Source organism: Aedes albopictus, chromosome 1 (genome assembly GCF_035046485.1).
Source record: "Aedes albopictus strain Foshan chromosome 1, AalbF5, whole genome shotgun sequence".
Taxonomy (NCBI): Eukaryota; Metazoa; Arthropoda; class Insecta; order Diptera; family Culicidae; genus Aedes; species Aedes albopictus.
The window spans coordinates 18,094,678-18,112,197 of NC_085136.1; the positions used below are offsets into that span (position 1 = coordinate 18,094,678).

The 17,520-nt window shown below is 44.9% G+C and overlaps 1 protein-coding gene across 4 annotated transcripts in view; it reads right to left on the reverse strand.

Annotated features, from left to right (window-relative positions):
- Positions 1–10,112: 10,112 nt before the first annotated feature.
- LOC109431166 (membrane-associated progesterone receptor component 1) overlaps positions 10,113–17,520 on the reverse strand; it is a 47,172-nt gene continuing 39,764 nt past the window's right edge. For all 4 annotated transcript variants that reach the window (XM_062844125.1, XM_019707371.3, XM_019707370.3 and 1 more), the window contains exons 3-4: positions 12,765–12,917; positions 10,113–12,701 (exon numbers count right to left, since the gene is read on the reverse strand). In XM_062844125.1, coding sequence (XP_062700109.1) covers positions 12,451–12,701; positions 12,765–12,917 — 404 coding nt within the window. In that variant the 3' untranslated portion in view covers positions 10,113–12,450. The remainder of the gene's footprint in view (positions 12,702–12,764; positions 12,918–17,520) is intronic.

The following is a 17,520-nucleotide window of genomic DNA, read 5'->3' on the forward strand; positions in this document are numbered from 1 at the left end:
GAACTCACTGGAATTCCTCTCAGGCATACACTGGAATTCCTTTCATGAATTCACTGGAAATCCTCTCAGGAATTCACTGCAATTCCTCTGAGAAATTCACTGAAATTCCTTTCAGGAATTCGCTGGAATTCCCCTCAGGAATTCATCTCAGAAATTCACTGGAATTTCTGTCAGGAATTCACTTGAATTCCTCTCAGGAATTCACCGGAATTCCTTCCAGGAATTCACCGGAATTCCACCCAGGAATTCACCGGAATTCCACCCAGGAATTCACCGGAATTCCTCCCAGGAATTCACCGGAATTCCTCCCAGGAATTCACCGGAATTCCTCCCAGGAATTCACCGGAATTCCACCCAGGAATTCACCGGAATTCCTCCCAGGAATGCACCGGAATTCCTCCCAGGAATTCACCGGAATTCCTCCCAGGAATTCACCGGAATTCCTCCCAGGAATTCACCGGAATTCCTCCCAGGAATTCACCGGAATTCCTCCCAGGAATTCACCGGAATTCCTCCAAGGAATTCACCGGAATTCCTCCCAGGAATTCACCGGAATTCCTCTCAGGAATTCACCGGAATTCCTCTCAGGAATTCACCGGAATTCCTCTCAGGAATTCACCGGAATTCCTCCCAGGAATTCACCGGAATTCCTCCCAGGAATTCACCGGAATTCCACCCAGGAATTCACCGGAATTCCTCCCAGGAATGCACCGGAATTCCTCCCAGGAATTCACCGGAATTCCTCCCAGGAATTCACCGGAATTCCACCCAGGAATTTACCGCAATTCCTCCCAGGAATTCACCGGAATTCCTCCCAGGAATTCACCGGATTTCCTCTCAGGAATTCACCGGAATTCCTCTCAGGAATTCACCGGAATTCCTCTCAGGAATTCACCGGAATTCCTCTCAGGAATTCACCGGAATTCCTCTCAGGAATTCACCGGAATTCCTCTCAGGAATTCACCGGAATTCCACCCAGGAATTTACCGCAATTCCTCCCAGGAATTTACCGCAATTCCTCCCAGGAATTCACCGGAATTCCTCTCAGGAATTCACCGGAATTCCTCTCAGGAATTCATCGGAATTCCTCTCAGGAATTCACCGGAATTCCTCTCAGGAATTCAATGGAATTCCTCTCAGGAATTCACCGGAATTCCTCTCAGGAATTCACCGGAATTCCTCTCAGGAATTCACCGGAATTCCTCCCAGGAATTCACCGGAATTCCTCCCAGGAATTCACCGGAATTCCTCCCAGGAATTCACCGGAATTCCACCCAGGAATTTACCGCAATTCCTCCCAGGAATTCACCGGAATTCCTCCCAGGAATTCACCGGAATTCCTCCCAGGAATTCACCGGAATTCCTCCCAGGAATTCACCGGAATTCCTCCCAGGAATTCACCGGATTTCCTCCCAGGAATTCACCGGAATTCCTCCCAGGAATTCACCGGAATTCCACCCAGGAATTTACCGCAATTCCTCCCAGGAATTCACCGGAATTCCTCCCAGGAATTCACCGGAATTCCTCCCAGGAATTCACCGGATTTCCTCTCAGGAATTCACCGGAATTCCTCTCAGGAATTCACCGGAATTCCTCTCAGGAATTCACCGGAATTCCTCTCAGGAATTCACCGGAATTCCTCTCAGGAATTCACCGGAATTCCTCTCAGGAATTCACCGGAATTCCTCCCAGGAATGCACCGGAATTCCTCCCAGGAATTCACCGGAATTCCTCCCAGGAATTTACCGCAATTCCTCCCAGGAATTCACCGGAATTCCTCCCAGGAATTCACCGGAATTCCTCCCAGGAATTCACCGGAATTCCTCCCAGGAATTCACCGGAATTCCTCCCAGGAATTCACCGGAATTCCTCCCAGGAATTCACCGGAATTCCACCCAGGAATTTACCGCAATTCCACCCAGGAATTTACCGCAATTCCTCCCAGGAATTCACCGGATTTCCTCTCAGGAATTCACCGGAATTCCTCTCAGGAATTCACCGGAATTCCTCTCAGGAATTCACCGGAATTCCTCTCAGGAATTCACCGGAATTCCTCTCAGGAATTCACCGGAATTCCTCTCAGGAATTCACCGGAATTCCTCTCAGGAATTCACCGGAATTCCTCTCAGGAATTCACCGGAATTCCTCTCAGGAATTCACCGGAATTCCTCTCAGGAATTCACCGGAATTCCTCTCAGGAATTCACCGGAATTCCTCTCAGGAATTCACCGGAATTCCACCCAGGAATTTACCGCAATTCCTCCCAGGAATTCACCGGAATTCCTCCCAGGAATTCACCGGAATTCCTCTCAGGAATTCACCGGAATTCCTCTCAGGAATTCATCGGAATTCCTCCCAGGAATTCACCGGAATTCCACCCAGGAATTTACCGCAATTCCTCCCAGGAATTCACCGGAATTCCACCCAGGAATTTACCGCAATTCCTCCCAGGAATTCACCGGAATTCCTCCCAGGAATTCACCGGATTTCCTCTTAGGAATTCACCGGAATTCCTCTCAGGAATTCACCGGAATTCCTCTCAGGAATTCACCGGAATTCCTCTCAGGAATTCACCGGAATTCCTCTCAGGAATTCACCGGAATTCCACCCAGGAATTTACCGCAATTCGTCCCAGGAATTCACCGGAATTCCACCCAGGAATTCACCGGAATTCCACCCAGGAATTTACCGCAATTCCTCCCAGGAATTCACCGGAATTCCTCCCATGAATTCACCGGAATTCCTCCCAGGAATTCACCGGATTTCCTCTCAGGAATTCACCGGAATTCCTCTCAGGAATTCACCGGAATTCCTCTCAGGAATTCACCGGAATTCCTCTCAGGAATTCACCGGAATTCCACCCAGGAATTTACCGCAATTCCTCCCAGGAATTCACCGGAATTCCTCCCAGGAATTCACCGGAATTCCTCCCAGGAATTCACCGGAATTCCTCCCAGGAATTCACCGGAATTCCTCCCAGGAATTCACCGGAATTCCACCCAGGAATTTACCGCAATTCCTCCCAGGAATTCACCGGAATTCCTCCCAGGAATTCACCGGAATTCCTCCCAGGAATTCACCGGATTTCCTCTCAGGAATTCACCGGAATTCCTCTCAGGAATTCACCGGAATTCCTCTCAGGAATTCACCGGAATTCCTCTCAGGAATTCACCGGAATTCCTCTCAGGAATTCACCGGAATTCCTCTCAGGAATTCACCGGAATTCCTCTCAGGAATTCACCGGAATTCCACCCAGGAATTTACCGCAATTCCTCCCAGGAATTCACCGGAATTCCTCCCAGGAATTCACCGGAATTCCTCTCAGGAATTCACCGGAATTCCTCTCAGGAATTCATCGGAATTCCTCCCAGGAATTCACCGGAATTCCACCCAGGAATTTACCGCAATTCCTCCCAGGAATTCACCGGAATTCCTCCCAGGAATTCACCGGAATTCCTCCCAGGAATTCACTGGATTTCCTCTCAGGAATTCACCGGAATTCCTCTCAGGAATTCACCGGAATTCCTCTCAGGAATTCACCGGAATTCCTCTCAGGAATTCACCGGAATTCCTCTCAGGAATTCACCGGAATTCCTCTCAGGAATTCACCGGAATTCCTCTCAGGAATTCACCGGAATTCCTCTCAGGAATTCACCGGAATTCCTCTCAGGAATTCACCGGAATTCCTCTCAGGAATGCACCGGAATTCCACCCAGGAATTTACCGCAATTCCTCCCAGGAATTCACCGGAATTCCTCTCAGGAATTCACCGGAATTCCTCTCAGGAATTCACCGGAATTCCTCTCAGGAATTCATCGGAATTCCTCTCAGGAATTCACCGGAATTCCTCTCAGGAATTCAATGGAATTCCTCTCAGGAATTCACCGGAATTCCTCTCAGGAATTCACCGGAATTCCTCTCAGGAATTCACCGGAATTCCTCTCAGGAATTCACCGGAATTCCTCTCAGGAATTCACCGGAATTCCTCCCAGGAATTCACCGGTATTCCTCCCAGGAATTCACCGGAATTCCTCCCAGGAATTCACCGGAATTCCTCCCAGGAATTCACCGGAATTCCACCCAGGAATTTACCGCAATTCCTCCCAGGAATTCACCGGATTTCCTCTCAGGAATTCACCGGAATTCCTCTCAGGAATTCACCGGAATTCCTCTCAGGAATTCACCGGAATTCCTCCCAGGAATTCACCGGAATTCCACCCAGGAATTTACCGCAATTCCTCCCAGGAATTCACCGGAATTCCTCCCAGGAATTCACCGGAATTCCTCCCAGGAATTCACCGGATTTCCTCTCAGGAATTCACCGGAATTCCTCTCAGGAATTCACCGGAATTCCTCTCAGGAATTCACCGGAATTCCTCTCAGGAATTCACCGGAATTCCTCTCAGGAATTCACCGGAATTCCACCCAGGAATTTACCGCAATTCCTCCCAGGAATTCACCGGAATTCCTCCCAGGAATTCACCGGAATTCCTCCCAGGAATTCACTGGAATTCCTCTCAGGAATTCACTGGAATTCCTCTCAGGAATTCACTGGAATTTCTCTCAGGAATTCACTGGAATTCCTCTCAGGAATTCACTGGAATTCCTCTCAGGAATTCACTGGAATTTCTCTCAGGAATTCACTGGAATTCCTCTCAGGAATTCATTGGAATTCCTCTCAGGAATTCACCGGAATTCCTCTCAGGAATTGACCGGAATTCCTCTCAGGAATTGACCGGAATTCCTCTCAGGAATTCACCGGAATTCCTCTCAGGAATTCACCGGAATTCCTCTCAGGAATTCACCGGAATTCCTCTCAGGCATTCACCGGAATTCCTCTCAGGAATTCACCGGAATTCCTCTCAGGAATTCACCGGAATTCCTCTCAGGAATTCACCGGAATTCCTCTCAGGAATTCACCGGAATTCCTCTCAGGAATTCACCGGAATTCCTCTCAGGAATTCACCGGAATTCCTCTCAAGAATTCACCGGAATTCCTCTCAGGAATTGACTGGAATTCCTCTCAGGAATTGACCGGAATTCCTCTCAGGAATTCACCGGAATTCCTCTCAGGAATTCACCGGAATTCCTCTCAGGAATTCACCGGAATTCCTCTCAGGAATTCACCGGAATTCCTCTCAGGAATTCACCGGAATTCCTCTCAGGAATTCACCGGAATTCCTCTCAGGAATTCACCGGAATTCCTCTCAGGAATTCACCGGAATTCCTCTCAAGAATTCACCGGAATTCCTTTCAGGAATTGACTGGAATTCCTCTCAGGAATTGACCGGAATTCCTCTCAGGAATTCACCAGAATTCCTCTCAGGAATTCACCGGAATTCCTCTCAGGAATTCACCGGAATTCCTCCCAGGAATTCACCGGAATTCCTCCCAGGAATTCACCGGAATTCCCCCCAGGAATTCACCGGAATTCCTCCCAGGAATTCACCGGAATTCCTCCCAGGAATTCACCGGAATTCCTCCCAGGAATTCACCGGAATTCCTCCCAGGAATTCACCGGAATTCCTCCCAAGAATTCACCGGAATCCCTCGCAAGAATTCATCGCACCGAAATTGCTCCCAAGAATTCACCAGAATTCCTCTCAGGAATTCACCGGAATGCCTACCAGGAATTCACCGGAATTCCTCCCAGGAATTCACCGGAATTCCTCCCAGGAATTCACCGGAATTCCTCCCAGGAATTCACCGGAATTCCTCCCAAGAATTCACCGGAATCCCTCGCAAGAATTCATCGCACCGAAATTGCTCACCGAATTCGCAAGAATTCATCGCTCGAAATTCACCGGAATTCCTCTCAGGAATTCACCGGAATTCCTCTCAGGAATTCACCGGAATTCCTCTCAGGAATTCACCGGAATTCCTCCCAGGAATTCACCGGAATTCCTCCCAGGAATTCACCGGAATTCCCCCCAGGAATTCACCGGAATTCCTCCCAGGAATTCACCGGAATTCCTCCCAGGAATTCACCGGAATTCCTCCCAGGAATTCACCGGAATTCCTCCCAGGAATTCACCGGAATTCCTCCCAGGAATTCACCGGAATTCCTCCCAAGAATTCACCGGAATCCCTCGCAAGAATTCATCGCACCGAAATTGCTCCCAAGAATTCACCAGAATTCCTCTCAGGAATTCACCGGAATGCCTACCAGGAATTCACCGGAATTCCTCTAAGGAATTCACCGGAATTCCTCTAAGGAATTCACCGGAATTCCTCTAAGGAATTCACCGGAATTCCTCTCAGGAATTCACCGGAATTCCTCTCAGGAATTCACCGGAATTCCTCTCAGGAATTCACCGGAATTCCTCTCAGGAATTCACCGGAATTCCTCTCAGGAATTCACCGGAATTCCTCTCAGGAATTCACCGGAATTCCTCTCAGGAATTCACCGGAATTCCTCTCAGGAATTCACCGGAATTCCTCTCAAGAATTCACCGGAATTCCTCTCAGGAATTGACTGGAATTCCTCTCAGGAATTGACCGGAATTCCTCTCAGGAATTCACCGGAATTCCTCTCAGGAATTCACCGGAATTCCTCTCAGGAATTCACCGGAATTCCTCTCAGGAATTCACCGGAATTCCTCTCAGGAATTCACCGGAATTCCTCTCAGGAATTCACCGGAATTCCCCCCAGGAATTCACCGGAATTCCTCCCAGGAATTCACCGGAATGCCTGCCAGGAATTCACCGGAATTCCTCTCAGGAATTCACCGGAATTCCTCTCAGGAATTCACCGGAATTCCTGCCAGGAATTCACCGGAATTCCTCTCAGGAATTCACCGGAATTCCTCCCAGGAATTCACCGGAATTCCTCCCAGGAATTCACCGGAATTCCTCCCAGGAATTCACCGGAATTCCTCCCAGGAATTCACCGGAATTCCTCCCAGGAATTCACCGGAATTCCTCCCAGGAATTCACCGGAATTCCGCCCAGGAATTCACTGGAACTCCTCTCAGAAATTCACCGGAATTCCTCTCAGGAATTCACTGGAACTCCTCTCAGGAATTCACCGGAATTCCTCCCAGGAATTCACCGGAATTCCTCGCAGGAATTCACCGGAATTCCTCGCAGGAATTCACCGGAATTCCTCGCAGGAATTCACCGGAATTCCTCGCAGGAATTCACCGAAATTCCTCGCAGGAATTCACCGGAATTCCTCTCAGAAATTCACCGGAATTCCTCTCAGAAATTCACCGGAATTCCTCCCAGGAATTCACCGGAATTCCTCCCAGGAATTCACCGGAATTCCTCCCAGGAATTCACCGGAATTCCTCCCAGGAATTCACCGGAATTCCTCCCAGGAATTCACCGGAATTCCTCCCAGGAATTCACCGGAATTCCTCCCAGGAATTCACCGGAATTCCTCCCAGGAATTCACCGGAATTCCTCCCAGGAATTCACCGGAATTCCTCCCAGGAATTCACCGGAATTCCTCCCAGGAATTCACCGGAATTCCTCCCAGGAATTCACCGGAATTCCTCCCAGGAATTCACCGGAATTCCTCCCAGGAATTCACCGGAATTCCTCCCAGGAATTCACCGGAATTCCTCCCAGGAATTCACCGGAATTCCTCCCAGGAATTCACCGGAATTCCTCCCAGGAATTCACCGGAATTCCTCCCAGGAATTCACCGGAATTCCTCCCAGGAATTCACCGGAATTCCTCCCAGGAATTCACCGGAATTCCTCCCAGGAATTCACCGGAATTCCTCCCAGGAATTCACCGGAATTCCTCCCAGGAATTCACCGGAATTCCTCCCAGGAATTCACCGGAATTCCTCCCAGGAATTCACCGGAATTCCTCCCAGGAATTCACCGGAATTCCTCCCAGGAATTCACCGGAATTCCTCCCAGGAATTCACCGGAATTCCTCCCAGGAATTCACCGGAATTCCTCCCAGGAATTCACCGGAATTCCTCCCAGGAATTCACCGGAATTCCTCCCAGGAATTCACCGGAATTCCTCCCAGGAATTCACCGGAATTCCTCCCAGGAATTCACCGGAATTCCTCCCAGGAATTCACCGGAATTCCTCCCAGGAATTCACCGGAATTCCTCCCAGGAATTCACCGGAATTCCTCCCAGGAATTCACCGGAATTCCTCTCAGGAATTCACTGGAATTCCTCTCAGGAATTCACTGGAATTTCTCTCAGGAATTCACTAGAATTCCTCACAGGAATTCACTGGAATTCCTCTCAGGAATTCACTGGAATTCCTCTCAGGAATTCTCTGGAATTCCTACTGGAATTCCTCTGGAATTCCTACTGGAATTCCTCTGGAATTGCTCCTGGAATTCCTCCTGGAATTCCTCCTGGAATTCCTCTGGAATTCCTCCTGGAATTCCTCCTGGAATTCCTCTGGAATTCCTCTGGAATTCCTCCTGGAATTCCTCTGGAATTCCTCCTGGAATTCCTCTGGAATTCCTCCTGGAATTCCTCTGGAATTCCTCCTGGAATTCCTCTGGAATTCCTCCTGGAATTCCTCTGGAATTCCTCCTGGAATTCCTCTGGAATTCCTCCTGGAATTCCTCTGGAATTCCTCCTGGAATTCCTCTGGAATTCCTCCTGGAATTCCTCTGGAATTCCTCCTGGAATTCCTCTGGAATTCCTCCTGGAATTCCTCTGGAATTCCTCCTGGAATTCCTCTGGAATTCCTCCTGTAATTCCTCTGGAATTCCTCTGGAATTCCTCCTGGAATTCCTCTGGAATTCCTCAGGAATTCCTCCTGGAATTCCTCCTGGAATTCCTCTGGAATTCCTCCTGGAATTCCTCTGGAATTCCTCCTGGAATTCCTCTGGAATTCCTCCTGGAATTCCTCCTGGAATTCCTCTGGAATTCCTCCTGGAATTCCTCTGGAATTCCTCCTGGAATTCCTCTGGAATTCCTCCTGGAATTCCTCTGGAATTCCTCCTGGAATTCCTCTGGAATTCCTCCTGGAATTCCTCTGGAATTCCTCTGGAATTCCTCCTGGAATTCCTCTGGAATTCCTCCTGGAATTCCTCTGGAATTCCTCCTGGAATTCCTCTGGAATTCCTCCTGGAATTCCTCTGGAATTCCTCCTGGAATTCCTCTGGAATTCCTCCTGGAATTCCTCTGGAATTCCTCCTGGAATTCCTCTGGAATTCCTCCTGGAATTCCTCTGGAATTCCTCCTGGAATTCCTCTGGAATTCCTCCTGGAATTCCTCTGGAATTCCTCCTGGAATTCCTCTGGAATTCCTCCTGGAATTCCTCTGGAATTCCTCCTGGAATTGCTCTGGAATTCCTCCTGGAATTCCTCTGGAATTCCTCCCAGGAATTCACCGAAATTCCTCTCAGGAATTCACCGGAATTCCTCTCAATTCCTCTCAGGAATTCACCGGAATGCTTCTTAGGAATTCACCAGAATTCCTCTCAGGAATTCACCAGAATTCCTCTCAGGAATTCACCAGAATTCCTCTCAGGAATTCACCAGAATTCCTCTCAGGAATTCACCAGAATTCCTCTCAGGAATTCACCAGAATGCCTCTCAGGAATTCACCGAAATTCCGCTCAGGAATTTATTGGAATTCCTCTCAGGAATTCATTGGATCTCTCAGGACTTATTATCGAAATTCCTTTCAAGAATACGTCGGAATTCTCCACAGGAATTAACCGGAATTCCTTTCAGGAATTTATTAGAAGGGAATCATGAATTCCATGGAATTCCTCTCATTAATTCACAGAAATTCCTCTCATGAATTCAACTGATTTTCTCTCAGAAAATCATCGTAATTTTTCCCATAAATCAAAACATTTTCAGAAATACCATTCGAGAATTAATTTCGCAGTTTCGCCAATACTGCAATGAATTCCTCAAAATTCTTATAAAGAATCCACTGGAAGTTCTCCAATCCAGTTACTGGTAATCTTCTAAGCAATTCACTGAAATTTCTTCAAAGATTTTATGGGAGTTTCGGCAAAGTATCAATTCACCGACATTTCATCTCTTCTCGAGCACTAAACTAAAAAGTACGAAAAATTCGTCGGGATTATTTGTTGAAACTTTTGAAATCCCTCCATTCAAGACGCGCATGGAATCGTTCGGACTTCGTTTTAGTTACAGAAAACTCACACCAGTCGTTTTGTCTAAACTTACTTTATAATGTAGTTGCATACGAATTTATTTCCGTGCATGCCTGCCTTACTCAGTAATCCCAACACATTCTGTTTTGTTTTCCTACGACTTACGACCTGCTTTCTCCACCCCACACAGACAAACACAGTAACAGAGAAAGGATGGGTTACACCCAATCGTCTGACGCCATGCGCTTTCCGTAGTGGGTGGTGGCGGTTCCCAATCTTGCGACGTGTTAGAAGCGTTGCTGCTGCCGTAAAAAAGCTAATATATATTTGTTTTAATAAACCTTATCTCTCTTTCTTCAATAAAAGACGTTGAATTACAAAAATCTAAGATTTAAAAAAGTAACTTAGCAGCTATTCGATATTAATAGTACTAGACCAACCAAGCAACGAAGATATATGAAGTTTAACGGTTTTACTTCCTTTTTTCTTATATTTGGTTAAATTTTCAGCTGGTGAAGTGTAGAATTAGCTTCATGTTAAAATACACATTAATAAAAACAAAAAAAAAAAAAAAAAAAAATTTTCAGCTTATAAAAAAGATTGCATGGAAATTTTTTTGGAACTGCCTCGAAGTTGGAAACGGAAGTTTCGGAAACGAAACTGACAATAGAAAAAAAACGCGTCGTTTCAGTGACTTTCAGAGGGCGCTGTGATCGACTTATGATCACATCGTTAAGTGTTGTGGTTGTTTGTTTTGTTTTGTGAGTTAAAGGTTATGTTTGTTTGTTTCTTTTTTTCTTTGTAAATAGAAGTCATCTTTCTCATATGTTTCTCTAGGTTATTTTGTTGTTTCACATTCCACATAACGAACATGATTTATAATATCTAGATCCCCACTTACATAAACAATGTGTGTTTAGCTTTAGTTTTTTTTGTTGTTGCTTTAACTACGACCATTTACTCTTTAGCGATACCAAGACACCGTAATTGTTTCGTTTATCAAATATTTATGTTTATTATAAGAGGTTTTCCAAACTAGCACTCCAGATAACATTTCTAAGTCAAATAGGCATCCGGAGGCCCTTAGAACCATCGTAAAACCAACACGAAAAAGATTTGGTTTTATCAAGGTTCTCTAGACAACCTTCGCATAACTATTTGGACTTGAAATGTTCCTTTGGACTTCTGGCTTTATCGAGGTTTTAAAACCAAAGCTTTAAGGTTTTAAAGCTCTGGTCGTTAAAACCTCAATAAACCCGCCAGGGGTGTCTTGTTGTGAAGAGTTCTAACATTCTGCTGTTTTTGGTTCAGAGAAAGATGTGTACGGCAGAGGACAGTCCGATGAAATGGCGCCGCAACATTCCGGCAGCGAGAGCGAGCATATCCGAATCGAGGTTAGGATTTAGTTTTATCAGAGCCTTCGGCCAAAATGTGCTAAGTACTTTGAATGTTTGTATTTTTTTTCTGGAATAACGATTTGGAATGGAACTGGAACAACATAATGCCCTATTTGGATACCTGGGGTCGACTTAATTTGCTGGAGACATAGCTTTTCAATTGATAAAATTTTTATGACAATGTTTCATTCATTGACCCCAAGTATCCAAAAAGTACACCATGTCCATGTTACCTACAGAGGAGGGTAAAAACGCAGGTCAAAAGTGAATCTGAACTAAATAGTAATTCAAACCATGGACGGAGGAAATGCATGTACTTTGTTTGGGACAAAAGTTTGCTGAAACCTCATTCGAAATCGCAACGACGATTTCGATCAGTCGCGTACACACTAAGAAAATTTTAACGAAATCTTGAGTAAAACTTTTCTAAATTAAAGTTTTGCAGATTTCTGGTAGAAAAAAAAACTGTCCAACGTTTGAAATTTTGAACTCAAAGAATCACTGAAAAAGTGTGCGGTAATGGAAAAATGGCAAGAAAGTCACCCGTTCATTTTGGACACCATTTTAATAAACCGAAAAATTGAACATCCCTAGGTAGATACAAACATGCACACCGAATATAAAACAGCTAATTAGTCACAATTGTCTCTAGAATATGTGCCGGCCGGCCGTGTGTGTGTATCCGAAGAATCATATTACCGAGGCAGCTTTTGCGTGTTGTGTAAAACAAACCCTGCTCCTTCCAAGGCTAACCCTCGATCGCTTCGTTAAAATCCAAACATATCGCAAATGCTATGCTGATCGAATGGCCTACTGCGTGCTCCATCTTCATCGTCAGCAGCGTCGCCGTCGCCTACTTTTCCCTCGTGCCCTTCGTCTTCTAATCTAGTACTCTGGTTGTGGTGATTACCTCTTCTAGTGGTGTTACCGCTGCTGCTGCCGCCGTTTTCGTCGCTCTTACTGCTACTACTACCGCTTCCGCTTGGGTAGGGGCGTCACTCCTTCGAGGCGCTCGTATCGCCACCGGATTTCAAATCTTCCGCCTTGGAAGTGGGCTCAAAGGGGCCCTCTGTCGTCGTCTTCTTCGGCGAAGACGGAGCGGCTGCTGGTTTCGCATCCGACGTGCTCTTGGTGCTACTGCTATCCCCGGTGGGAGTCGATTCGTTCGGGGTGTCCTCGTCCTCGTCGGAGTAGTTGGTTGGTTGCTCGCCGGGCTTCAGCAGACGACCGACGAGGATGTACTTTTCTACAATGATAGATGTGTAAGTTTTGACGCGTAACGCTCTTGAGACACTTTATAGATCCTTACCCTTGAACTGAGCTTCCCATTCCAATACCGATTCCATCTCCATCGGGGACAAATCGCTCAGGTCATCGTACTCGGGCTTGTCGCTGCTGGTTACGCTGAATGTGGCCAGACCACGGGAAGCATCGCGACCACCGAAGGCTGCGTACGGTCCACCTGTTGAAAGAGTAGGAGAAAATTTCGAAAATTAATGATAATTCGAGAAGGATTATGTTGTTCATAAGTAGATATTCTTTACATTAAGAATGATAACAACAGGCACTAGCAGATGTCAGGTGGTTCTTTACGGATTTGGCCCCTGTGTAGGACATTAGACCACTCTTATTATAAACCCAGTATCCAAGAACTGACCGAAAAAAGGTTATAAAAATGATGGGCAGGGCACGCAGTTAGAATGCCGAACAATAATCTTGCAAAGATGGAGTTCCAGTTCTAGACATTTCCATTACATTACATGGATATGTTCAATGATTGAACAAGGCGCAATCCATACAGTACATGGCGACCATGACAATTATAAGACATGGCGACCGTGACATGAAAGTTTGCCAGGAAATTTAGTAAATCTGCTGTCAGATTGATGGTCGATCTCGTTTCAGCTTAAGTAAATCTTATTACCGTTATTATTTTTTGCACGGGTCTTGTTTTTGCCATTAGGGTAATTCGCTAATTGTTGAACACTACCCAAATGTTGAACAGTTTCTGAATATTTTATTATAAATCTTACTTAAGTAATTTTCATCCAACGTAAACGTATGATGTAGATGCATATACATATGGGTCACGATATTGCTCTAATTAATTTACAAAATTATACATATTTAATGTCAAAAAAATTGATTGAAAATTTAGTACCGCTGATGACACGAAAACTACACGATTCTTAAGATTAATGTTAAGAAATTGCTGTTACGAAATAAGCTTTGCGGGCAAATCAACCACAAATATCAAAGGCTTACCATAGTTACAAGAACTGGAAGGATGTCCTTAACAGTTTAACATTGTTTAAAATCACATTTTCATTGTAATTTAGTTTAAAAAAAATATTTTTCTTATCACACTATCATTATGCATCCATGATCCAATTGTTGAACACTGGCATAACCTACGATGTTAGCATAACTGCTAGAACTTTTTTTCACTTTACCTAACCGTGCATTTCATGGGGTTCCAAGGGTGTTCCAGGGATGTTCTAGGGGTGTTCCAGTGGGCTTCAGAGAGATTCCAGTGGTTTTCAATGGGTTTCAAGGGCATTCCAGAGTTATTCAAGAGGAATTTATAGTGTTAAGGGGGTCCCAGGAGTATTTCAAGGCGTTCCAGGAGGTTCAGGAGCAACCCACGTGTTTTCAAGGGATTTCAGGGTAGTTCCACGAGTGTTCTTGGGGGTTGAGTGGGTCCCATGGGTTTCCAGAAGTGTTTCAGGGGCTTTTGAACGCATACTTTTCTTATGTCGTTTTCGCTTCTAATTATAATCAAATCTTTTCAGCCATTTCTGCATCTAGTCATGTTTAAATCGATTTCAGTCCACTAGAGCTCTCTTCAAATGAGTGATTCTTTGTCATTTAAATAAATTGTCACTAGCTCGGACTAGCTGGGCACAAAACACGAAAAACCCGGAAAAAAAATCCGCCAGAGTGAAAAAAATATCGGATGTCGGGTCAAAGTCGGGTCAAATTTTATCAAATGTTGGACCACTGTTGGACTCACATCGGATAACTGTTGGGTCTATATTGGGTTTGGTGGCCAAAATAAAAACAGGTGAATGATAGGTTGATGTCGGGTTATACGTCATCAATTACGAACAAAGCTTCAACCGTTCAACAATTGGCGAGAACCGTCCAACATTAGGATGAGCTAGGTTAAGGAAGCGTTCAACATTTGGGTTACAGACTTCCCATACAAATGTTCTATTTTCTCTTAGAAAATGGAATTTAAGGGAATACAAATTTAATGGGCAGTATAGGGGATGAGTAGATCTAGACGTTCACTGGATATTTTTCAACTAAAGTGGAATTATGCACGAAAAAAACGAACGAAACCCAAAATGCCAGTACTAACCGTTCAACAATTGGCGAATTACCCTACTCAGTCAATTTTAAACCAATTCACAAGAAAATGTGTAGGGTAGGGCGGGGCAAGATGAGCACCTTAAGCAGGCCCGTGCACAGAAGTGGCGCCAAGGGAGGGGTTTTTGACAATTTCGGCAAAAGGCGGAGGGGCGCCTAGTGTAAAAAGCGTCGGTAATGGGAGGGGTTTAACCCCCAAAACCCCCCCCTTGTGCACGGGCTTGACCTTAAGGATCACGTTGAGTTTATTGAAAGTTAACACAATTTTTCAAAGTACCTCTTAGTAGTTCTTTTCTATATCTTGTTTACTATCACCCATAAACAAGGGAGGGTTCAAAATTCATGATAAGGATGATTTATTTGACTAAACAAAAAAGATGTTTTATGGTCAGTTCGAACATGCTACGGGGCAAGACGAGCACCCCTACGGGGTAAGAAGAGCACTTCATTAAAATACAAATATTTTTACAATAACTTGGTCATACACTGATTGATATAGTGAACCTTGTATATAGCTATGGTATCACATTCTAAAATTATCATTTTTTTCGATTATTGAAAAAAAAATGCGTTTTTATAATACTTTATACAAAATGACCCGAAAAACAATAAACGATTATTAGGTTGCTTATTTTTAGAAATTTACTCAACCAAATAGTTGCAGAGGTTACGGAAACCAATGTTCGGCACTATTGAGTGGATTACAATAATTTCAAAATATTTTCTATATTACCATCAGGGGTGCTCATCTTGCCCCACTATAGGTAAATAACTAAAATTGAATAAATTTTAATGTTTGTTTTTAGAAAATATTTTCTAATGTAAATTAAAATGCTTTGCAGTAAGCTAGTAATGTTGGCTGATAACTAGAATTATGGTAAAAATTTGATTCTGACATAAAAACCTTATTTTATTCTGATGATTTCTTATAAGAAAATACTAAAAATCCATGCTATCGACTTATTTGACGATATTTTTTAATTCGTTCATTATAAAGTACATTTTATCAGGTTTACAAACAGGATGAACATTATTCTAACGGATTATGAAGTTGGTTGGAAAAAATTCATCATAAAAGTAGTAAAACGGAGGGGTGCTCATCTTGCCCCGTCCTACCCTACACATGTGATTGTTATTCCACTAGCTACAACCAAAGGCACAAGCCCCAGATCATTATGAAAGCTTCCTACTGACATCTATTCGGTTCTCATCGTTCAACTTGTTTAACGGTTAGCTCAAAAATATTCTGTAGTTCGCAAATATCTCGTTATTTGCTCTGGTTTGACGTTTGCTTACCACCGCCACCTACTTTGCGGTTTGCGAAATACCGCGTTGCTAGCATTGGACGATCATATTTTCGTAACGATGATTTTATTCGCAATTGGTACGTCTGTTTGGACGAGCCCGAGTGATGACACTTGTTCCCAGATAGACCACGAGCTGGTACTCGTGGGATTTAAAATGAGTTCGCGATAAGCAGGTTGGCTAGGTCTCCGTTAAAGAGAGCAGATTGAGGAGCAGGATGCTGTGTACGTATTGCCAACGTCGGCAACCCAATTTCCTTCCGGACTACTTTGTCGTGTAAGGTATTGGACTGCTACAGCCACAGCTTGACTCCAGGTTCTTATTAGATTTTATTAGACTAATACCAGAAGTTCTCATTAGATTTCCGAAGTCAATGATCTGCGGCAGAGGCAGAATCCGCGAAGTCAAAGCACAGAGAAACAGACCTAACACTTAGGACAAATTATATTAAAAGTCATCGTCTCGAAATTGCAATCGCCCAATGCTAATCATGCCATGTTTGGACAAGCCACCACTAGATGGCGGTAGTGAGCAAACGTTAAACAGAAGCAAAAACGATGCCAGCGCCACGACTGGTAAATTGACCAACTGCATAATATTTGAAATCAACCGTTAAAAAGGTAGTCGATGGGAAGGAAGTAGAGTGTGACGTCTGTTTCTCTGTGGTCAAAGGTTTGGATGTCTACCCAGACGGAAGCCTTCGCTTTCACGGGTAGCCCCAAAAGTGTGTCGGATAGTAAATATTGCTTACGACAAGCAATCGCAGAAGCGTGTGAGGCAGCCGTCAGGTGAGGAATTACCAGGTGGCGCCCGCAAAGCTAGGTCGCTGTTAACCCCGAAGGTCGAAGGTAAAGCCGACAAGCCGAACCCTAGCCAGGCGTCCCAGAAGACGGGAAGGGAGGGCCTGAAAATGTCGGCCCGTCCCGGATCGAAGGAAACCGGGAGTTTCGATCACTTACTGGTCCTCAGCAACCACAAGAAAGGGCTGATCAGGGGAAGGACGCCCCTTGGACCAAAGAAGAGCGGCAGAAGAACAGTCAAAGTACTCGGAAGTCTAGAAAGCGATGAGGAGCGATGAAAAGCTCGTGGGTCTTTATGTGTTTATAGAATGAGAAAATCTACTGGTCAGATACCCAAGACGTGCTTTCTCGGGTTATGTGGGGATCGACCAACTAAAAACTCATTCTCTCTCTTCCTTACCTTCGCGGTACGCCCGTTAGCGATGACTTCGAGAAGGGAAAATCGTTCATAAGTGTGCTCATTCTGCGAATGGAGTGACGTGAGAAAAGTCGGAGTCGTAGATCGAGGTGAGAAATCTCGACTCGAATGAGGTGACTCTCCATTTGATTTACACGGCGAGTCACTTCATTCGAGAGTGGATTCCTCAT